General features: G+C 40.1%; 1 protein-coding gene across 7 annotated transcripts in view; it reads left to right on the forward strand.

Annotated features, from left to right (window-relative positions):
* The window catches only part of DCX (doublecortin), a 120,864-nt gene that overhangs the window by 1,481 nt on the left and 94,481 nt on the right, over positions 1-24,902 (forward strand). For 4 of the 7 annotated variants that reach the window (XM_047716773.1, XM_047716776.1, XM_047716774.1 and 1 more), the window contains exons 1-2: positions 13,451-13,954; positions 22,024-22,364. In XM_047716773.1, the coding sequence (XP_047572729.1) occupies positions 13,591-13,954; positions 22,024-22,364 (705 nt within the window). In that variant the 5' untranslated portion in view covers positions 13,451-13,590. Of the gene's footprint in view, positions 1-11,700; positions 11,738-11,845; positions 11,925-13,450; positions 13,955-22,023; positions 22,365-24,902 lie in introns of those variants that run through there. The other 3 variants (XM_047716771.1, XM_047716772.1, XM_047716770.1) reach the window with 3 other exon arrangements.

Genomic DNA, 24,902 nt, shown 5'->3' on the forward strand with positions numbered 1-24,902 from the left:
CTCATATTTTTTACAATAATTTTGTAATTCTATAATGTACACAAATGATTTTGCATTGTTTCCTTAGCACCATTACTTTCCACAAATTAAGTTTCTTTTTGCCTAAGTATATTCTCTAATAATTATTTCTAAGAGTTTCTGTGGTCAGTAAGTGTTCTGGATTCACCTGTGTCCAAAATGGGAGAGAACTCTCCCAATTATATAATAGTTTGACATGATATTAAATCCAAGGTTCAACATTATTTTCATTCAACAATTTGAAGATAAATGCTCTATTGCTTTTGTGTCTGATGTTGCTAATGGCAAGTCTGATGTCAGACTTCTATGTCCCATTGTAGGTGATCCTCATCTTTCAAAGTTTCTAGTATTTTCCTGTTATCCTTGATGCTCCAAAATTACACTGTGATGTGTCTAGGTTTAATGTTTTGTTTTTTAATTACCATTCTTGTTTTTATAAGTCCTCCTCCTTGTCACTTAAAGGGTCCTTTCAATCTGAGTATTCATGGCTTCAATTCTAGGAAGTGTTTTTGGTTTTTTGTTTGTTTGTTTTGTTGTTTATTCTTCAGATACTGATTCCCATCTATCCTCTTAATCTTTATTCAGTGGAACTCCTATTACACAAATGTGGAAATTTCTTGATTTTTCTGTCCTTCATGCATCTCACCTTTTCTTTACTACTTTCTACCATCCTATCCTTTATCCTATGCTTTAGGAGAATGCACGAGTGCAATTTTCCAGTTCTTTGATTTGATCTCTACTTGTATCCCTTACAAATCTTTATTCAGTCCTTCATTTACATTTTAATTTTATCCATGATATCTATCTATTTATTTATTTATTTAAGATTTATTTATTTATTTATTTGACAGAAAGAGATCACAAGTAGGCAGAGAGGCAGGCAGAGAGGAGGAAGCAGGCTCCCTGCTGAGCAGAGAGCCTGATGTGGGGCTTGATCCCAGGACACTGGGATCATGACCTGAGCTGAAGGCAGAGGCTTTAACCCACTGAGCCACCCAGACACCCCTCCATGATATTTATTTTTAAAATTTCTTATTTTTTAATATTTACCCATTATTGTTTCAAAAATACTTGTTCTTTTATAGATGTGATACCTTTTTTTACCATTCTAAAATTATGATCATTTTATGCTTACGTTCTGAATGATTTTTCTCTCAAGACCACTTGTCTGATGAAAGCCTTTTTATTTGTTGAGTTTATTGTCTATATTTCATGTTCTTTTCTTTAGGTGTTTTTTCTTTAAGTGTTTGATGACTCTCTTATTATATGCTTCTCTCTATAGTTGAGATTTCTTTTTAGACTACCTGTTCCCTCTGTTTGGGCAACCTATTTCAAAGAATCAACAGAGTAGATAGAGCTTCTGTTTCCAATCAGAGTGGATGAGCTGGAGAACATGCCATGAAAAGGGCACCTTGATAAATCTGTGTGCCTCTCTATTTTTCATAAATGCTGTTTGGCCATTATCCATCACCCAGCATACTATACTAAGCTTCCATACTCATTGGTTTCACTTGAAGAGAGATCCCTCTGTTACTGCATGTGGTGGCAAAAGTGATGGGCAAAATTCAAGTCTTTTGGCTTTTCTTCCTGGGATACTGAGTAGTTGCTTTTAAGACAACTCTTTCACCCTAGTTTTTATCTTTTGGCATGGAGAGCTCCTGTGGTGATTTCTTCATCTATAAGAATATTCTAACATTCTCTCCCATGTGTGTCCTAGGCTATGGCTTCCTCCTTTTATCAGAACCCACCTACTCCCCCATCTTTCACACATCCCTCTCAGTTTTTGGCCCATCAAGAGTGATTTCAAACATGACTATGTGTTGAATCATTTTTTATTGTTGTATCAGGCAGAATAGAAAAAGGGAAGAAACAGTAAACATCAGTGGCTCAAAAAGATAGAAGCTTTTTTCTCTATTACATAAACAAAGTTTGTAAAGAAGTTTCTCAGGGCTGATATGGTTGCCCCATGATCACCAGGCTCCAGTCTGTCTTGTCATTCTGCCATTCTCAAAACCTGCCTTCTACTTCCAGGTGCAACATGGCTGCTTGCACACAAATGATATTCACATTTCAGCAAGTAGGGAGGAGGAAAGGCAAAGAAGGGTGTCATCCCTCCCTCTATGGATACTTCTTATACGTTGTATGTGATATTTCTATATTCTGGGAGTCTGATAAATGTATTTTTACACACACCATGCATACTGCAAGGAACTTTACATATGATGTTTCATTTATTCCTTAAAACAACCCTTATATTATCCCTATTTTATAGGTAGACTCCACTAATTTTCTCAAGGTCATACAAGGATTACCTGGATCCCAAGTCAGATATGACTCCAAAGTTTACCTTATTAGGTTCTTTCGGCTCTGCCTGTGATTCTCAACTTTGGCTATACGTTAGAATTACTAGGGCAGCTTAGAAAGTATTAATGCTTGGGAACAGTACCAGATCAATTAAATCATAGTCAAGAAGAGTTTGTAAAAGCCTCCTATTTGATTCTATTGTGAAGGCAGAGTTGAGTACTACTGTATTTTCTAACTAGTTTTTTTTCTTCTTGTCTCTGCCTGTGTATGCTTTATGTCAAATATTTTGATTACCTGATTGCTAACTCTGCTTCTTTTTTTACTTGTCTGTGTAATTTTTCATAATTTTGAAGAAATATTGACAATTCATATTTGATTCAAACTAAAAATCAGAGAGAAATATATCAAATATGCAAAAGTATACAGATTTTGAAAATCTATGTACTCAATCATATTAACAGATTACAGAAGAAAAAAATCACATGATCAAATCAATACGTGCAGAAAAAAGTATTTGACAAAATTCAACATTCATTCATAATTTTTTTCAAAGCCTCAGAAAACTCTAGGAATATAGGAGACTTTGCTCTACTTGATACAGAACATCTACAAGAAGAAGAAGAAGAAGAAGGAGGAGGAGGAGGAGAAGAAGAACTTATAGTTAATGTCACACTTAATAATGAGAGGCTAAATGTTTTCCAGCTAAGAATGGGGAACAAGTTAAGGATGTCCATTCTCACCACTGCTTTTCATGTGCTCGCTTCGGCAGCACATATACTCACCACTGCTTTTCAAAATAGAGCTATAGAAGACTTGGTCCCCAGCAATAAGGCAAATAATGAAATAAAAGGTATTCTGTTTGGAAAGGAATAAAGCCATCTTCTTTTTGCAGATGACATGATCTATATAGAAAATCACAAGATAATTACAAAAAAACTTATGGAGCTAGTAAGTGAATTCAGCACATTTGCAAAGTGTCAGGTCAATATAAAAAAATCAATTGTATTTCTATTTACTAACAATGAACATGCAGAAAGCAAAATTTCAAGTACAATATCATATACAATCCTTTAAAAAAACCTTAGGTATATATCTAACAAGACATGTATAGGATGTGTATGCTGAAAATTATAAAACACTGAGGAAAGAAATCACAGAAAATATAAATAAATGGAGAGACATATCATGTACATGCATTAGAAGACTCAATATAGAAATAGAAAGATGTCAATTCTCTTCTAATTGGTAGATAGGTTTAACACAATTTCTATAAAAAATGAGATATTTGATAGATACAGACGAGATTATTATAAAATTTCTATGGAAAGCCAGAGGACCTAGAATAGCCAAAACAAATCTGAAAAAGCAGAATAAAATGGGGGAAATCAGTTTACCTGATTTCAAAACTTTTTTATAGCTTTGGTAATCAGGATGGTTTGGTATTGGAGAGGGAATAGACACACAAATCCATGGGCTAGAATAGAGAACACAGAAATAGACTCACATAAATATATTCAATTGACTTTTGATGAAGGTGAAAAAGCAACTCAACGGAGGAAAGATAATCTTTTTAACAAATGGTGTTGGAACAACTACCTATCCACAGACCAAAAAAAAAATATGAACTACACTCTAAACTTCACAGCTTAAACAAAAATGAACACAAAATGGAGCATAGATTTAAATGTAAAGCATACATCTATCAAACTTTTAGAATATAACACAGGAGAAAATTTCAGGACCTAGGCTTCTTGAAGAGTTCTTAGACATGACACCAAAAGCAGAAGCCATAAACAACAAAAAACTCCAAATAGCCAAAGCAATCTTGAGAAATTGCTGGAGATAAGGATAAAGCTGGAGATATCATGGTCCTGGATTTTAAACTATACCACATAGCTAACATAATCAAAACAGTATGGTGCTGGCACAAAAACACATAGACTAATGGAATAGAATAGGGAGCCCAGAAAGAAACCCATGCTTATATGGTCAATAATCCATGACAAAGGAGGCAAGAATATATGATGGGGAAAAGACAGTCTCTTCAGTAAATGATGCTGGGAAAACAGACAGCTACATGCAAAGGAATGGAACTGGCCATTTTCTAATACCACACACAAAAGTAAAATCAAAATGGATTAAAGACCTAAATGTGAGACCTGAACCATAAAAATCCTAGAAGATAACACAGGTAGTAACTTCTCTGACATCGGTAACGTTTTTCTAGATACGTCTCCTATAGGCAAGGGAAACAAAAGTAAAAATCAACAAACGAGACTACATCAAAATTAAAAGTTTCTGCACAAGGGAAACCATCAACAAGACAAAAAGGCAATCTAATGAATGGGAGAAGATATTTGCAAATGATATATCCAGTAAGGGGTTAAAATCCAAATATATAAAGAACTTATGCAACTCAACACCAAACAAAACAAAACAAAACAAAACAAAACAAAAACCAAACAATCCCATTAAAAGAAAGGACAGAGGACCTGAATAGACATTTTTCCAAAGAAGCCATCCAGATGGCCAAAAGACACATGAAAAGATGCTCAATGTCACTAACTGTCAAAGAAATGCAAAGCAAAACCACAGTGAGTTATCACCTTACACCTGTCAGAATGGCTAGAATAAAACAAACAAACAAACAGGAAATTACAAATTTTGGTGAGGATGTGAAGAAAAAGGAACACTCATGCACTGTTTGTGGGAATGTAAGTTAGTGCAACCATGGTGGAAAACAGTATGGAGGGACACCTGGGTGGCTCAGTTTAGTAAGCATCTGCCTTCGGCTCAGGTCATGATCCTGGAGTCCCAACAGGATGGAGCGAAAGAGGCTCCCTGCTCAGCAGGGAGTCTGCTTCTCCCTCTGCCTCTCACCAAGCTTGTGTTCTCTCTCGCTCACTCTCACGCACTCTCTCTCTCTCAGATAAGTAAATAAAATCTTTAAAAAAGAAAACAGTATGGAGTTGCCTCAACTCAAATTAAAAATAGATAGAACATATAATCCAGTAATTCTACTACTGGGTATTAACACAAAGAAAATGAAAACATTTATCTGAAAAAATAGAGGCACCCTTATGTTTATTGCAGCATTATTTATAGTAGCCAAGACGTGGAAACAACCCAAGTGTCCATTGATAGGTGAATGGATGAGGAAGATGTGGTATACACACACACACACACACACACACACACCCCTACAAAAAAGGATGAGATCTTGCCATTTACAACAACATGGATGGACCTAGAGGCCATTATGCTAAATGAAAAAGTCAGACTGAAAAAGACAAATACTGTATGATTTCACTCATTTGTAGAATCTAAAAAACAAAATGAATAAACAAACAAAAAGCAGAATCAGATCTATAAACACAGAGAACAAACTGATGGTTCCCAGAGGGGATGGAGATGGGCAGCTGGGCAAAATGGGTAAAGGAGAATGGGAGATAGAGGCTTCCAGTTATGGGACTAAATGGGCACAGCATAGGGAATATAGTCAGTGACACTGTAATAGGGTTGTATAGTGACAGATGGTATCTACACATGTGGTGAGCAGAGCATAACGTATAGAGGTGTTGGATCACTGTATCGTACACCTGAAACTAATGTAACCTTGTGTGTGTCAACTATACTCAAATACAAAGATCTTTTTAAAAGCACAATCCTTAAAATGAAAAATAAATTAAAACTATTGCTCTACGGAAGACCATGTCAAGAGGATGAAAAAGCAAGAAACAGTTGGAGAGAATATATTTGCAAACCATGTATCTGACAAAGGGCTTATATCTAAAATATATAATAAACTCTCAAAACTCGACATTACAAAAATTGGGATGCCTGGCTAGTTCTGTTGGTGGAGCAGAAGACTCTTGATCTCAAAGGTTCTAAGTTTGAGTCCCATGCTGGGTTTAGAAATCACGTAAAAATAAAATCTTAAAACAAACTCGAACAATTCAATTAGAAAATGAGGAAAAGGCAGAGTCATCTCCCTGAACAAGATGCACAGTTGGAAAACGAGCACGTGAAAGATACTCAGCACTGTGACACATTGGGGAAAATGCAAATTAAAACCATAAAGTGATATCAAGACACATCTATTAGAATGGCTAAAATAAAAATCCTGAACACTGGTGAGGATGTACGGGAACTGGATCTCTCATACACTGCTGGTGAGAAAATAAGATTTTAAGCCATTGTGGAAGAAAATTTAGCACTCATAAAATTCAACATACAAGTATCATATGACTCTGCAATTGCTCTCCTGGGCATTTCATTAGCAGCGAAATGAAAACTTAGGGCTGCACAAGACTGTGCACCACCACTTACACTTAACACTCATTTATTCTATTTCACTGCGTATAGCATTCCACGTATGAATGACCACTAATCAAATTAGTATGCTGATGACAGGCTTTTGGGTTGTTTCCATTTTTTCACAGATTTCAAGTAATACCTTTATAAATATCCTTGTAGTGGTCTCTTTGAACCCATGTGTGAGTATTCCCCTAGCATGGACATCTAGAAATGAAATTTCTGTATCGTAGATTGATACACATTTTCAACTTTACTAGCTACTGCCCAAAACTGCTCTCCAAAATTGTACCATGTTTCCTCCAACATTGTATGGGAGTTCCAGCTGTTTTTTGTTTTTGTCTGTACCCGCTATGCCATATTTTAAAAATTTCTATCAATCTAATGGTTGCAAAATATGTAATTTCTGTTTTAACTAGGATTTCCTTAGTTATGTATGAGGTTGAGCATATTTTCACAGGTTTACTGGCCATCAAGGTTTCCTCTCCTGTGAACAACCTGGACTAAACCTTTGCTCATTTTTTTTTTCTATTGGAGTTTTGCCTTTGCTTTATTGATATAACTTTATATTATATATTTCAGGACATTATTCCTTGTTAGTTACATAAGATTGAAATATCTTTTCTCAATTTGTTATCTTTTAATGTTTGAATGCTTTCTTTCACCTTCAGAAGCTTTACATTTTCATGTAATCAAATTTACAAATATTTCCCTATGAGATTTCTGCTTTTTGTCTTGGTTTAAAAAATATTTTTTTAAACCACAAGGATTTAAAGAGAATCTCCCATATTTTAGTCTAATAATTGTTCTTTATATTCAGGTCTTTAAGACATCTGGAGTTTATTTTTATGTATGGTGTCAAGCATGGATCTAATTTAATTTTTTTCATATGAAAGTTAATTGTCCCAATACCATCTTTTGAATATTCCATGCTTCCCTTACTGAATCCAATTAAAAAATACCCAGACCTACTATGTATTAGACATTGTTCTAGGCATTGCATATAGTATTAAGCGGTGCCTGTGTGGCTAAGTTAGGTGACTATTTTCATTTGGGTCATAATCTCAGAGTCTTGGGATTGAGTCCTGTGTCGGGCTCCCACCTTGGCAGGGGAGCCTGCTTCTTCTTCTCCCCACCCCCTTTTTGTGATATATCTTTCTCCCTCTCTGTCAAATAAATAAATAATAATAATTTTAAAAAAGAATTATTGAATACAGTATTAAAAATAAAGAGGGGTACCTTGGTGGCTCAGTCTGTTAAGCACCCGGCTCTTGATTTCAGCTCAGGTCATGATCTCAGGTTCCTGAGATTGAACCCCACATTCGGCTATGCACTCAGCAGGGAGTCTGCTTGAGACACTCTCCCTCTCCCTCTGCCCTTCCCTCTTCTCATACACACACACATTCTCTCTCTCAAATAAATAAATAAATCCTAAAAAATAAAAACAGAGGTGTTACTATCAGTGTGGTGAATTGTATTTCATTTAAGCTGTTAGAATATTTCTGGCCTTGTGGAGCTTATATTCTATTTGGCAAGATAGATAATAAACATAATAAAGAGGTATATTATGTAGTATGTTGGAAGATGATAAATGTTATGGAAAAAATAGAGCAGGATAAAGGAAATTAGGAGTGCTTCCTCAAGAAAGAAAGTTGTAACTTTAAATAGGGTGGTCTGGGTTGGTCTTGTTGAGAAGTTGTTGTTTGGGCAAAGATTTGAAAGAAATGAAGGAGATGCCCTGTGAATATTTTAGGGAAAATAAAAACTAATACCTGTATCATATATACTATGTGCCAGGGTTTGTTCTAAGCACTTTACATATATTTACGCATTTAAACCTTACAATAACAGATATTTCATCACAATAGATATTTATGAATTTCACAAAAATTTCTCTTGGGGTTTTTATTTGAATTTCTTCATATATAGATATAGATTACTTTAGGGAGGGTTGATACCCTTACAACATTGCTTCTTGCCATCCATAAACATGGTCTGGTTTTACATTTATTTACAATGTCTGTTATGTTCTTCAATCATTTTAGGATTTTCTCAATAAAGGTTTTATACATATTTGTTGGATTTATTCCTATGTACTTTATACTTTTGTGGTTCCTGTAAACAGTTTGTATATATTTTCAGCTTCACTTCCTATTGCTTACACTGTCCTACTCCAGATCCTACTCTCTGTGTTTTTGATAGGTAATGTACTCTAGTTATTGTGTGTGTGTGTGTGTGTGTGTGTGTGATGAATGGTCTTGCTACTTGATCCTGATCTTTTTTTTTTAATTTTTAAAAATTTTTTTAAAGATTTTATTTATTTGACAGAGAGAGATTACAAGTAGGCAGAGAGGCAGGCAGAGAGAGAGACGGGAGGAAGCAGGCTCCCTGCGGAGCAGAGAGCCCGATGTGGGGCTCGATCCCGGGACCCCGGGATCATGACCTGAACTGAAGGCAGAGGCTTAACCCACTGAGCCACCCAGGCACCCCTTGATCCTGATCTTTAAGCGGAATTTGATTAACCAAGACCATAACATATCAAGAACGATCTAAGTCTTTCCCCTTCATGATTTTTGTCCTGTCTCAATGAGTCTTTAAGCTCTCCAGGGACAGTGAGTGTGAGCACATGGGAATTACTCAAAAAGGTCTCACTGCTACTTTTCCCACAATCTTTTCCCTTCAATCTCTTCACTCCATTGAGACCTCAAACATGACTCTCCCTTGATGTCAAAGTTAACTTCCATATATAATGATATACTTTATCCCTGGACTCATGCCTGAGCTCTTCTTTTCCGGCACTGATTCTCCTTTTTTGAGGAAGTGAGAGAAAAATCCTGATGAGTAGCTGAGAGCTCTTTGAGAGGAAGCATATTTGTGAAATGATCTAGCTCATTTTTTGCAAAACGTTGATCCACAAAACATTAGTCCATGAGATGCTCTGGAAAAAGAGGTTCTGAGTTGGTTTTGTTTTTTTTTTTAGCTTTTTATTTATTTATTTAAGAGATAGAGAGAGAGAGAGCGCGCACAAGCAGGGGGAGTGTCAGAGGGAGATGGAGCTGAGCAGGGAGCCTGATATGGGGCTTGATCCCAGGACCCTGGGGACCTGACCTAAGCCTAAGGCAGATGGTTAACGGACTGAGCTACCCAGGCGCCCCTGAGCTTGCTGGCTTTCTTTCTTTTTTTAAAGCAGGAAGCCCTTTATACTGAATTCCTTTTTGGAGACACATGCCATATTTTATGCATATTAAAGGAGAAATTTTATGGTAAAGAAAACAAATTTAGTTTATCCCCACACGTCTTAAACATTTTTGACCAAAGAACCATTTTCTTCTGTTTTTAAAGACCACCCATTAACATCCACATACCTCACAAGGGGAAACCTTGATCTTGTTCACCTGTCTGCTCTTTGATGGATGTAAACACAAAATCATCTACCTCAGACGGTCTCCTAAAGACAACTTGCAGCTTCCACAGTAATGTTGCAAAGTCTAGATCATGAGGAAATCCCTTCTAAAATCTATTCTAAACCTTGTATGTTTAAGTTTTATCATCCCATCCATTCCTCTATTCTCCCCAGAAAATAAAAAAATATTTGAGTTCTGATACAATGCCAATCACCCTATATTTATGAAACACTTATGATGTACAATTTAAAAAAAATAAGACATTGACCTTGCTGGACCAGGAAGCTACAACTATTGTCCAGAATTTCCATATTTTCCTGCCCTTATTCCTTTCTGGAGATGGACACAGTGTAAGGCAGAGGCAAATGGAAGAGAACACACCGGACACAGGCGGTCCCCTGAGCTAGTTATTTGGCAGCCAGAAGAGCAACAGCAAGGTGGACAACCTTGACTAGGCAGGTTGCACATGGGGGCTGTCTACCCCCTGACATGGACAGCTTAGGTTTCCTTTGCCAACACCTTCCCGAAAAGGAATGTCATTTTTTTTAATCCTGTTTTGAGGCATCTTATAGTAAAACGCATGCATCAAAAAAATGCTTACCTAGTCATCAACAGCTATATCTAAAGAGGAGGGTGAATTGTATTAGGAATCATATAGAAGATCATTAAGGACCCTGCTATTAGCTCTGAGCTTTCTGGAAGCCAAGCGACAATGGAGTCATGGGTGTTTCAAGACTCTGCCTGTTAATACACATGGCCTCTGTTGTGAAGATGATAGCCCGCCCCTCCTTTACTCTCTCACCTTTCCCTTCTTTTTCTTATAGTTTGATTTGATTTAATACATTTAGTGTGGTTGCTTCCTTCCCTTTTCTAACATATTTGATATAAAGAAGACACTTCATAACAAACAGGAAATTTGAGGAGGCATTAATGTTTATCTTGTAGCCATCAGACTCACTTCACATGGAAAGGTCTCTGGGTTGGATTTGAACTCACAGACTCTCATAGGTAAATGCCACAGATCCTATTAACCAGGTTATTGTAGCAAGCTAAAAGGTCTTTGGGGTTCTTTTGCCGACATCATCCCCCATGAAATTCTGGAAATCTTTTCCCTTGTCTTGTCTTTTTTGTTCTTCCTTGTAGTCTACACCACTGACCTTATTTCAAAAACAACCAGTTGTTGGATTGATGAAGTAAAGATGTCTTCAAGAACGTTCAGGTTAGATTGTTTTGTCTTAAGAAGGTGAGAGGAAGAGAGCTACAATTTCTAAGAAGCCTGGTTTGACTGCCTGAGTCTGGTCCCCTGGCAGATTAGACCAAGGTTTTGGCCAAATGAAATTGCCAATTCTCTTTAAAAAAGAGGGTGTGGGGGGGCTAGCACATTGCTCATTAGAACATTCTGCACTTGCCTGTGCAATCTTTTTGCCACCCTGCAATTTCCTGTTGGTTATAAATGAAACCTTTCTAGCTGTTAATGCAGCCTGTGAATTGAAAAAAAAAAAAAGCATGTAATTAATCATAGGAGTTGGGGGGATTCACTAAGCCTGAGTTATAGGGGAGAAGCTGGACAAGGCACTAGGACCTAGAAGGCATCTATCCACCCTGGCAGGAATTTCTTGCTTGGAGCTCAGACAACAAAGGCATAGAGAGATTGGTTTTCTTTCTCTCAGCATCTCCACCCAACCAGCAGAAAACCGGTGAGTGGGGCTTTCCAGTGATTTTTAGGCAGAATGTAACAGATGCCAAGCGGTAAAAGCACAAGGGAAAGGGCTCGCTCTAGCTCTCCCTCTTTCTCTCCTTCTCCTTTTTTTTTCTTAAATTTTATTTTGCCTTATTCTATCGGATTTTTTCCTAAGCCTCTACCTGGGATTTTCCTTTGGAAAAGTGAGTTTGATGTTCATTTGTTTTCACTGTGATGTTGATTTAGAATAATACCACCCGTGATTCTAAAGCAAAGCCAAGTGTTACTGGCATGCCCCGGGGAAATGCTTGCTACTTGTCTTGAGGAGGTGGGGTCTCTCACCACTGCAGGTTGTCTGACAGAGACAATGCTGAGCTCAGCACAGGTCATGGTGACATTGGAAGAAAAGGGGGATCAAGCCTGGCAAGCCTCCTAGGCACCAGTCCTCCTTTATCTCTTGTCCTCCTGGTCCCTTGCAAATATCTTGATGTGGCAGTGTGTAGCAGCTGAGCCCTGCTTGCTCTGTGAGTCCTTTTATCCCCATCTGTGAGATGCATGTTAATAGTTGGGTTCCTAGGCTGTGGTCACTACCTTTGCTAATGCTCGAGGCTTCTGTTGTGTTTGGTTTCATGTTTGGATTTCTCTCCCTTTTTCTCTGATTCTTTCTCCCTTTCTCTGTTTCTTTCTCTCTCTCCCTTTCTTTCTCTCTCTCTCTCTTTCTTTTTTTTTCTTTCTCTCTTTCTCTCTTTCTGGCTCAGCAGAAGGGGAAAAAGCAAATCTGACAAATGACCATCTTTTGCCTCAGCTAATGCACCTGGGCAATAGACAAGTTTGGAGGTGAATTGCTTCCTTGAGGGGCAAATGCCCCATCGGTCAGGGTAGAAAACCAGAACAATGAAAGGTGTGCTTGTTTTGAAAGGTCCCATATGCTTCCCAGGGACTCATTTGGGAATCTTTCAACGATTAAATTATTGCATTAAGAGGTGCGGCTGCCTTGTTGGGGAGGGATAGAGCACATGTTAAAAAAAATTAAAAAAGAAAGGAAATGATTTTGTGACCAAATGGTACCAGGGAGAAAGCAGAGCTAATAACTTCTTAAATAACTGATTTTTCTAATCCTTTTTTTTTTCCCCCAGCTTATTTCTTATGAATGTTGGATAGCTGCCCCAGCTTGGTGGGGAAAGGGTTCGATGAATAGTACAAAGACACCAGCTATTCCCTGGAGGCTGTCCCTTTAAAGGAGAATCCTGGTTTATTCTGGGGGGTCGGGTGGGGAGGGATGCACACATTAGAGTAGGCAAGGGGGTTTGGAATAAAAGAAAAATCTTCCCCTCCGTAGTCCTTTTACTGAGGCACAAAGATTGCTTCCTAAACTGGAGATGTGAACGTCAGCCAGCGCCTTCTATTCTCTTCAAGGGGATTTTGTCAGGCTATGGATTCATTTACAACTGTTAGTCATGTGGGCATGTGTGAGGAAACAGATGCCAGTTTTAATGTATTTAGCCCGAAGTTACAATTTGATAGGAGCCACTGTCAATAAGTCCCAGGATTTCAAGCAATTTCAAAATCCCTCCCTCTCCCCTGTTTGGAACAGCGCCCAGAGTGCCTCCCTCCCTATCTCTCACCCCAACCCCCCACCACAGCAGCACCCCCCAGCCCCTCCTTCTTGTCTATTAAGATCAATATTCCTGCAGGTCAGGGGCAAGCAGCAGATGGGTCACGGGCTTTTTTCAACCAGTTCTTTTTACAAGCAGCAGATTGCAAAACTGGATCTGGCTAATATTTGAATTCTCCCCCTCTTCCCCTTTTTCCTTGCCTCTTTTCACCCCCCTTTGTCCAACACTCAGGTGTCTGAGGTTCCACCGAAATATGGAACTTGATTTTGGACATTTTGATGAAAGAGATAAGACATCCAGGAACATGCGAGGCTCACGAATGAATGGGCTGCCCAGCCCCACTCACAGTGCCCATTGTAGCTTCTACCGAACCAGAACCTTGCAGGCGCTGAGCAATGAGAAGAAAGCCAAGAAGGTACGTTTCTACCGCAATGGGGACCGCTACTTCAAGGGGATTGTGTACGCTGTGTCCTCTGACCGTTTTCGCAGCTTTGACGCCTTGCTGGCTGACCTGACTCGATCTTTGTCTGACAACATCAACCTGCCTCAGGGAGTGCGTTACATTTACACCATTGATGGATCCAGGAAGATCGGAAGCATGGATGAACTGGAGGAAGGTAAAACAAGGGTGGTGGCTTTTGGTGGGGGAGGTGGGGGTGGCATCCTTGGCCGTGCTGACATTTCTTGGAGTGCGCTGAAAAAACAAATTCGGGGATAGATTTGTCAGAGCGCCAGGTTGATGCTGCTACTGCTGAGTCTGTAGGCATTGACAGGGCCATTAGCCATTAGCCTTCACGGCCTTCCATCTCTGCTGGCATTGGATCATGGATGGTGGTGACAATGCATTGTACTTCTCTGTCGGGGTACAAAGGGAAATCTGAATTGTGTCATTTACTCTAGATCTTGCTCATAATTAATTCTAAGTAACATTATTGAGGCAGACCACAACTCATTAGGGCTGTAAAAGGAGGAAGGAACCTCGGCTGGGTTCACAGAAAGATAGCCAAATATCCTTTGGACTGCTGAGAGGCTATTTGCACATTGCAACACATGGAAACCTGCCTCCTAAAAACAGGACTTCCTGGTCACATTCACAAAGGATTATACTTTTAGGTAAGTGGTCACTGTTCAGCTGTCGCTTCTAAAAAGCCCACTCTGGGGTGTGTCCCTAAGGCTGAGGTCATTGAGAGAAATACCAAAGAAAGCTGGAGGTATGTCTGGTATTTTAATAAAGACTCTTTCTATTAGAATAGGAACTGACTCACTGTACCTAAATTCCTTTCAAGAGTATCTAGACTTTGGTTTTACAATTGAATGTTATGACAAGGTTGCTGAGAACTTAGAAATGAGAGAAGTCTGTGCTCTTACCAGAGCCTGCTCACTCACAACACCTTTTTTTTTGGTGGTTATTTAGAAAATAGATCTTGGGACACATGCTTAATATTTTACTTCGTCAAGTCCTTCATATTGTGGATGCCTCCCTATGCCCGCTTTTAAATGGCTATAACATGTAAGCAACTGATCATGCAAATGGCCCTCCCCAGATCTCTCTCCGACTCTCTAGCCCTCCCTTCTCCCACACCCTCTGCTTCCATTCCCCGGACACAGGTGAGTTTAGAGCAGGCAGATCTCTTGGGAAACCAAATTATGAAACAGCCAACAGGGAATGGGAATCAGCACATTAAATGACTTGGTGTGGGAGTGCCCCGCCTCCACTTCTCTGCTTCTAGGTTTCTTGTGCTCTCAGACAAAGGAGCGTGAGGGCTTCCCTTGCACGAGACCACGTTCTCACACATAGCTGCTGTTTCTCAAGTCAGGTCAAGTGATTTGGGGCCAGTTACTTCTAAACGACAGTGTTCCTACAGCTACTGGATCTGGGTCTCAGGGTTCAAGTCTGAGGTTTTGCCACATAGCTGACCTTGAAAAACAATGCTGAGAAGGCTTAGACCATGTGGACGGTGTGCTGGATGGCCAGGCAGAGGTTAATCCTAGGGTTTTTCTGCACATCTGAGGATTGACTATCCTAGCCCTTGTCTTGAAGGAGAGTCAGGGCAAACTGGGAGGGCTCAGAGTGAGGTTGAGGGAGCTGTCCAACATAGTATTGATAGGGTGTGTGTATTGTCACTGTGAGATCCATATCTCGGGTGAATTTGAGGGGTGTCTCTGTAATAATTGTCACAAAGCACCTTGAATCACCCAGTGTGTCCTCATTTCCCCTAGCTGTGATTTTTTAAAGACCATGACAGATGCCAGGGCAGAATTCTGAACCCAGAGACATTGTATTTAGAGTAGGAATTAGAATGCTCTTGTGTCTGATATAAGAGAAGTATCATGCACACATCTCCCCCCACAAATCCATTTTTTTTAACATACCTTGCTCAAGGACAAGTCCTTGATACTGCTTTTTCTTCCTGGATGTGTGTGTATGTGTGTGTGTGTGTGTGTGTGTGTGTGTGTGTTGTGATAATCTCAGTTCAGTATAGATAATAAATGTAATTTTGAAGACTGCACCATTTCTTCTGACACTTTGGAGTCCTGCTACATTGGATTCCTCCCTTGGATGCATGGTAGTACATCCTGGGTTATATAGAATGTAAATAAGTTTCAGTTGGATTTATTCATATAGCATTTACAACCACAAGCTGTAGTGGCCCTCAACCCCCTCCCAATCCTGAGTACTGCCCATGCAGTCAAGGAAATTCTGGGGTATCCCTAGGCTAGTGTTGAGAAATGTGACCCATTTTCCCACTGCTGCAGAGTCAGATGGGAAAGGGTACTGGGATAAGCAAGATAAAGAGGGAAAAGGTCTTTTCTCTCCTGTTTTGTCCTTTGGAACTTCCCTTCTAGGAAGTGGAGAAGTCCCTCGCCTTGTTCACCATTAGAAGAGGTTGAATGAAAGATTAAAGACATTCATACACACTGCTCCCCAAGAGACTTCACACTGGAAAAGTTTGGAAAGATTCCTGATGAAGAATCAGAGTTAGTGGGTTCTAGTCATAGAGGCAGAAGGTTATCACAGGAAAAGAAATCCTTGGAATCAAATTGTCAATCCAAGATCTGCCACCTGCTAGCTCGTGTGACCTTGGGGAAACCATTTAGACTCCTTGAGCCTCAGTTTTTCATCTGTAAATTGGAAATAACTAATTGAGGATTAAATAAGACAATGAGCATGAAGTGTACTATTATTCCTGGCATAGAGTAACACTCAGTAAAGGATATCTATGACTGTTGAGTTGTCCTTGTTTATAGCTCGCTAACGACATGACCATAGGTCTGTCCTTATCATCACTGTGAATAACCTCTTTTTCAAAACAGCATTTCTGAAGAAAACAACCATTTTAAGGTATAATTTGTATAACATAAAAATCACCCATTTAAGCGTACAATTCAATGATTTTTAGAAAATTTACCAAGTGGTACAACTATCATTGTAATCTAATTTTAGATCATTTTATTCACCCAGATTTCACCAATTAGCTTTTACTGCCCATTTCCCTCATTGTCTCCAACCCTAGACAACAACCTACCTATTTTATGTCTCTATAGATTTGCCTATTATGGACATTTTATATAAACTGAATCATACATCATGTGGTCTTTTGTGATTGGCTTCCTTCCCTTAGAAAAATGTTTTCAAGGGTTATCTGTGTTGTGCCTTGTATCAGCACTTTTTTCCCTTTTATGGAGGAATAACATTCCATTGCATGTATGGGCCACATCTTGTGTCCCTGTTGTAATACTCTTATCTGTAGAAAGAGATTAGTTACACCTGCCTTTGTTATCTATCAGGGTGGTTGAGAGGATATAATGAGAAATAGATAGAAAAACATACAGACAAGGTAAAACTACAGCTACAAGGTATTATTGTTAGTGATGTAAAAAAAAGTAATAATAATGATGATGTTAGTGAGGGGTTGGGATGGCCAGAGGTTCCCAGACCTGGCTGCCTTTCACAAACTTTCAGAGACTTGGAAAAATATCAATTCCTGGGTCACACCCCAGATCTACTGAATCAAAATCTCCAGGGTTAGGGCCCCCAAATCTGTCTTTTTATAAATGTTCCCAGATGATTCTTATGAGCACTTAAACTTGAGAAATACTGGATTAGGTGATCTTGAGGTTCCTTTCAGATAACTACAGTGGTGGGAGTTCCTAGGAGTACAGAAGGCCTTGTTTTTGTTTTGCTTTTTTGTTTTGTAGATCTTAAAGGAATGATGGAGCATAGAACATACTGTTTTCAAATGGCCACTTTGTTAAATATTTAGACTAAAATAAAATGAAATAAAAAACAATGGGTTAATAATCACTCTGGCCTGTGATACTCCTTGTTTAATACCTCTAGTCTACTGTCTGTTAGATACTGAAAGTCACAAGGGGAAAGTTTTGGGCCCAAATCAGTTTATTTATGTCAGCTTTTCCACAGCTCCTTAGGTACACAAAGAGTCAGTGAAGCCGTGGAGGCTGTGGTCATATATGTATTAGTCATATTCCCAGTGGGTCAATGAATGAAACCCACCAGTGACTTTCCCTTTTGTCTTGCTTAGTCTTCCATCTCTAAGTCATTCTCCTTCCTTTTCTGCCTAATTCTTTCCCCAGTTCCTTGTTTGTGAGTACCCAGATCAATCTTATGGGTGCTGTTTTGAGCATTATTACATGGACCATGGGACAGAATATTTCCAACTGGGACAGTCTTGTTTGAAAATCTGAGTTGAATGGTGACACTAGTTATGATCCAGTTCCTTTGCCATAGCTCATTTGAAAAGAGATGAGATGAGATGAAACCACCCTCCCATTAATTTATCCTTTAGCTACTAAAGCAGGCACATCGCCAAGGAGAAGGATTTAAAGATACCTGGGAGAGAGATGCATCATTAATAGATATGAGGATACAATAAAGTATCATTTAATATTTTCCTTCTTGAGTGAGGAAGCCCTGGCAAAGAGGAGGAAGCCCAGTCAGAAGTGATTCTGCACTGAGGAAACATGAATGCATTAAATGTTTTTGAAAATGTGGCCTACTGAAAGTGAATGGAGGTAGACATTAGATCATCTTGAGCCCACAGCTTGCTCCCTTCCTGCACTTTCAGCTGTGCTTCCATGACTTCATTTCCTTACCCCCTCATCATGAAGCAGATTGTCAGTTCTAGCCAATTGTCGCCTTGCTTGTCTCTGAAGCTAGCTTGCCTTCTAGGCTCTCTATGGGTGGGAAATGGCCCTTGGATGCTGTGGCAGGATGGGAACCCAGCTGTGTAAAGTTGAAACACGCCTCATCCAGCTCCAAGTGCCAGGGAGTTGGGCGTGCAGGAAGCATGGAGCTCTGGCTGCAGACGTTGCAGATGTTTGCAAAATCAGGACAAGGAGGCCTTGGTCTAGAGAAGGAGCACCTTTGATGTCTTTCTAGTAGTACAAGTGGAGAGTCCTCAGTAGTAGGCACCTATTTCTTTAACATTTAATGACCATAATAACTTTACCTCCTACTGCCTTCTGGGGTTGGAAAAGAGAAGAAAATTCCTTCTTAGAGACCTTTAGGGCGGGAAGGGGACTGAGATGTCGCTTAGTGTAATACCTTCAATTTGATGATGGAAAAGCTGGGACTCAGAGATTAAGTGATTTCCCTGAGGTCACACTGCTCATAAAGGCCTGATTGGGACCAGAATTCAGGTCTGTCTGATTCCCCAAGGTGCTGCCCTCAACTGCCATAAATATCCCGCCCTCTGGGAGGGGCTGCTTGATTACAGGGCAGGCTATGCGTGTGTCGGACAGGGGTCATGTGGGAAATCTCTGCCCCTTCCCCTTAATTTTGCTGTAAACCTAGAATGGCCCTAAAAAAATAAAGTCTTTAAAATATCCTGCCCTCAGTGTGCATCGGCAGTGGCAGCAAGTGGCTTTGCTGGGGTTAACCATTGAGCTCCTGGGTATGGCATTTTCAGCAACCAGACACTTCCTCTTAACCAGCAGGAAATCCTTATCTTTGAGGCCTGGGCAGTGGTCATACTATGTAACCATCATAGCTCAGTTCCAAGATGGCTGCCCTTGCTTCTTTCTCTTTTCTTTCCTTGGGCTTTCGCTCCTCCTCTTTTCATCTCCTTTCTCTCAGCCCTTTCTTCCTCCTTCCCTCCTTGCTCTTTCTTTCTTATTCTCTCTCCATTCCTTCAGATTAGGGGTTTAATGATAACGAGAGGTGGGTCTTATCAAGTGCTTACCGTGCACCAGGTTCTGGGCTCAGCACTTGCTAGCCACCTTCTGATTTGTGCCTTGCTCCCACTTTGTGAGGTAGGTACTGTTATTATCATTCCCAGTTTTCAGACTAGCAACTGAAGCCAGGGGAGGTTAGGTAACTTGCCCAAGGACACACAACTGTGTGTTGGAGACCCCATTCCTACTGACATCACATCAGCTGTTCTTTTTCCATTACTCCATATTGGGGCCAAAAGGAGAGAATGGAGAGACTAAAATGTACTGTTGGAAGGACTGCAACATAGATTTGGCTGAGAGCTGGGCCCTCCGGAAAGTTCTTGGTGCCATATGATACTATAGCTGTCTGCCATCATGTTCATTTTCATCTGGGGGTGGTTAATCATACTCATAGTTCAGAGGCTTAAGAGGTTTAAGAGATGGGAGCAAAATACGTCTGGAGTCCCAATAGGGCTACACAGCTGACTCTCTAGAGGAGACTGTAGATGAGTGAAATCATAAATATATAGCCTTACACATTTCTACACTACCAGTTGTCAGAGTCTTAAAGTACTTGACAAGTTATGGAAAACATCTGACTCAAAGGCACTAGCCTCTTGGAAGGTACCTGTGAATCCGGTGGCATGCTAATGTGAGGGGCCATTTCTAGGGTGTAGGGGATATTGGCTGTGGATAGATGGAATTGAAAGGGCCCCTTCACCCTTTTAAGTCACAAACTAAAGACCCTAGCCTCTAATCACTTGGGTTAGGTTGGATTAGCCAGCAAGGGAGCCAGAGAAATTGGGGTTTCTTTTGGTTGAATTCTTTGACTACTCCATCCCGGACGGCTGTGTGTGTGTGTGTGTGTGCATGTGCACCAAGTGGGAGAGGATGCCCATGTTCACCTACAAACCATCCCTTGATCCTGTCAAGACAGAAGACTAATAGCCTCTGGGACTCAGGGCAGTGTTGGAAGCCCCTCACCCTTCCCCTTCACACATACACATAAATGTCCACAAAAGTGCCCTAGAGAATCTGACTGAATCTTCTCTCCTCACTAACTGAGAAATTTATTAATTTACACAACTTAAAGGATTTGGTGCTACAGCAAAGCAATCGATATTTTCAAAAGGAGTGAGTTATCAACTCAGTGCTTCTGAATGTCCCTGCGTGGTTCTCCTGCTGAGACCAAAGGAAGAGCCATCAGACTATAATTGTGTTTAATGCTTTCTTTGCCCTGGCCAGGGTTCACTTACTTATTTATTTAGAGTTATTACTGATGAGTTAAGCCTGATTAACTCACACTAGTTTTCTGCAGCTCGACCTCTGGATGAACTTCTGTATACCTTGAGGCTAATGTGTTTTACGAAACATTTTCCAATACTCTCTCTCCCCCAGGCTGAGCCTACCTCTCTTCCTCTTTTCTCTAGCTTCTAGTCCCAGGTGCCTAACCCCCGCTCCTGCCCCTTGCCTCTGGCCCCTGTGTTTCTTCCGCTGTATTAGTCATTTCCTCCAGCCCAAGGTAAATGTGAAAATTATGCTAGATTCCTCCAATCCATAAATCTGGCTGTATAATGTATTCTCACATCTCCACCTCATTACTTGTGGCAGCCAAGGGTGAGCCCTGGTGAAGATGGCCTTGAACACACAGATCGAGGGTGTAGTGTTTAGGAAAATGGAAAGATGAGGGTTGGGTGGTGGAAACAGAGGAAAGTATTTCTCAAGCAATGGCTAGATTTGCAAACACAAGCAACGGTGTGTGTGTGTGTGTGTGTGTGTGCATGCATGTTGTTATTTAGACAGTTTTTCCACTTGGGTTTGGGGGTGAGCAATAAAGGACACAACTATACACACATACATCACGTATATATAATCACCACACACACACACACACACATATTTCACATTTCAGTATTCTACTACTTAGCCATATACTCTGTGCAAAGGACAATCTGGCTTCTTGGCAAATATGAACTCTATGCCCAATATGCAAGGACACTTGGGTCACTTTAACTTGGAATAAACTGTATTCATTCTGAGAATTCTCTTTGGTTTATACTATAACCATGGAATGGGGCTATGAGTTCAGAAACAGGGCAGGAACATTAAGAAATAGAGACATGTTAAAAACACTCCAGTAATGCCTCCTAGATATTAACAAACATCTGAGAAACTGACATAGGCATTTCGACTGCAGTAAAATCCTACGAATCTTGAGAACCTGGTTTATTAGATTATATTTAGATGTGTTCATTGTCCTTGAAACCCTTAGCTTTATAGCATTTGTCAACTTAGGTATGCCATTATAATGAAGAATGTTTTGCTGATGACTTGCCCTTGAATTTAAACGAGGTGAGTTGTTAGAGAGACAGTCCAATTAGAAATTGTGCCTACAGTTGGTTACTATTACCATATATCCAAAAGTCCTACTCCAAGGTCAGTATGCATGAGTTTGGTTAGAATAGTCCAAGTATCTGCTATTCAACTAATTACCACTTATTTCTTCCCTTAGGGGAAAGCTATGTTTGTTCCTCAGACAACTTCTTTAAAAAGGTGGAGTACACCAAGAATGTCAATCCCAACTGGTCTGTCAACGTGAAGACTTCTGCCAATATGAAAGCCCCCCAGTCCCTGGCTAGCAGCAATAGTGCCCAGGCCAGAGAGAACAAGGACTTTGTGCGCCCCAAGCTGGTGACCATCATCCGCAGTGGGGTGAAGCCTCGGAAGGCCGTACGTGTGCTTCTGAACAAGAAGACAGCCCACTCTTTTGAGCAAGTCCTCACTGATATCACTGAAGCCATCAAGCTGGAGACTGGGGTTGTCAAAAAACTCTACACACTGGATGGAAAACAGGTAAGTACTTTTTTTCAAAGTACTCTTCTTCTCAGTTGTTCCAGATACCTGGATGCCCACCCTGTACCTGAGGCATCATTTTTTGGGTCGGGGGATCTCTTCCTCCACCTCCATTATCGCTACCTGATATTTTAGGTCTCCCTGGGAAGAAAGGTCTTTTCAGCAGAGGAAGCAATGGACCATATGTCTGAGCCTTTGAAATTCATTCTGCTTCTGTCTTTTCAAGTTGAATGGTCACTTAACCTCAACTTTCTGGTCTGCTCAGCAGAGGACCTAGAATCTAGGTCCTACACATTCTTATGAATAGTAATGTAGCTATTATGCAATGCAACCTTGATTGTTCGATGCATATGACTCAAAATAAGATTTGTTGGCTCCTTTTTTCTGAGGCAGTCCTTTGTTTGTGTTCAGGGTCCATTCTGGTGAAAAGAGGTTGAAATAACCCCTCATAGTTGATGAAAGGACTCAGATACAGGGGGAGCACTGAAGTGTTGGGTTCATTGTCTTTGCCTCACACTAGACCACGTTTTTTCTTTCTCCCTTTTCCATGTGACATAGCTGTCTTAATTTGGTTCCACTGATGGTTTTGTGTGAGAAAGGGACTATTTCAGGATCCTAAAATTAGCCCAAGAAAGATGCTGCCATCTGTTCCTCTCCAAATCAGGTTCTTCATGTCATTGGTTATGCTACTAAAGTGCCACCTATATTAATATCTGGGAAAGAATGCAGCCAGGCGTCTCCATCAGACAGATGCACCATTCTCTTGAGCATAGGGAGCTGTAATTGTATGACAAAATACGTTCCAAAGGAATTGGAACAGTGGCTGGTTCTGGTGGCTCTAAAGGGAATCCTGGTCTCCCATCAGAGAAGACAACTGTGGATTATTATCAGTCCATACTTTCTACCCCTTAAAATATCTTTGGTGCTTGAACAACTAGATAGATTCAAAAGAAGCAGACTCTATACATCAGCGTGACTGATGAGTGTTCAAATGCAGAACTATGGCTCCTCCAAAAATTTCTGACATAGACCGTGGTGTTTCAAGATTTTACATTTCTGGTAAAACTCAAACTCATGTATGTGAGAACATTTCTAAATTTGGGACCTCTATCTGTTCCTCATTTTGTGATCTGAGCAACACCTGGAAGCATTGGTTGTATGTGATTTGTGTGTGTTGTACCAAAGCAATGAATTTACCCACAGTGGGAAAAGTCCAAACTCCTCAGCATCTCTCAAAGAATATCTCTTTCCTGAGGACCAGGTATATAATAAATAGGAGCTTCCCCGGAATAGGCTTAATCACTGGAAACCTCATCTTGGAGAAGTAGAACCTAGGAATTTTAGGATCACTGGATATTAGCATTGACAGGGACCTGAGAAGCCATGATATTTAATCTCCCGCATATGGCAAGGATATACTCTAAAACCATTTCAGCCTAGTCCACTGTTGAAAAGCTGTGAGTTTTAGAAAGATTCACCTTATATTGGGCATAAGTCTACTTCTCTATACCTTCAGTCTTTTGAAGTAATGTATGACAAACACAAATCAAGGACATAAGACTGGGAATCTGAAGACTTGATTTCTAGTATTAATATTGCAACTTACTGTGTGACCTTGGGCTAATCACTTAACTATCCGAAGCCTTCTGCTTCTCTGTACAAAGGGGTTGGTCACACCTGCCCCACTCAAGCTCACAGAATTCTCCTGAAGATCAAAAGAAATAATGGATATGAAAGCACTCTAAATTAAAACACAAGATGTAAATATGTATGCATACAATTAATTCATCATTAAATGAGACAAAATATGTAAATTGCTAGACAATTTACATGTATATCAATAAACAATATTTCTTTCCCCTCCACTTTACCGCCGTCATTCTTAGCATGAATTTCCAATACTTTGTAGCAATATACCACATCTTGGTGTTCTGGGGTTGCTCTTAATGTTAAATGAAGCAACATCCCTATCTCCCAGGTGAGCGAGCTCCAGTCCAGTGATGGGTGGATTTTCATCCTACAGCAGGCCACGCAGAACAGCACGTTTTCTCCAACTCCTTCAAGCACTGACTCCCATTTCTTTGGGGAGCACATTACAAAATGTCAGTGTATGACATAATGCATGTATAGAAACATTGTGAAGCAGTGCTCAGGGGAGCAGAACAATGTCTTGGCAGGCATCCTTGCCTCTCTATATAGTTCATTCTCTTTAAAATATCTCCCTCTGGGGGTGCTTGGGTGTCTCAGTTGGATAAGAGTCTAACTACTGATTTCGGGTCAGGTCATGATCTCAGATCGAGCCTTATGTTGGCCTCTGCACTGGGTGTGGAGCCTGCTTAAGGTTCTCCCTCTTTCTTTCCCTCTGCGCCCCACACCTCCCTGAAAAAAAAAATGTCTCCCTCTGCCTACTTGGACCCCTGGGGTTATCTTTTAAGGCCTGTTTTTAATATCTTATTATCTCTGTAAGCTCCGTCTTCACTGTGCAAAGTTAAAGCAATCTCAAACTTTTTTTTTTAAATGCTCAGCTGCTGATATGTT

Source organism: Lutra lutra, chromosome X, assembly GCF_902655055.1.
Source record: "Lutra lutra chromosome X, mLutLut1.2, whole genome shotgun sequence".
Taxonomy (NCBI): Eukaryota; Metazoa; Chordata; class Mammalia; order Carnivora; family Mustelidae; genus Lutra; species Lutra lutra.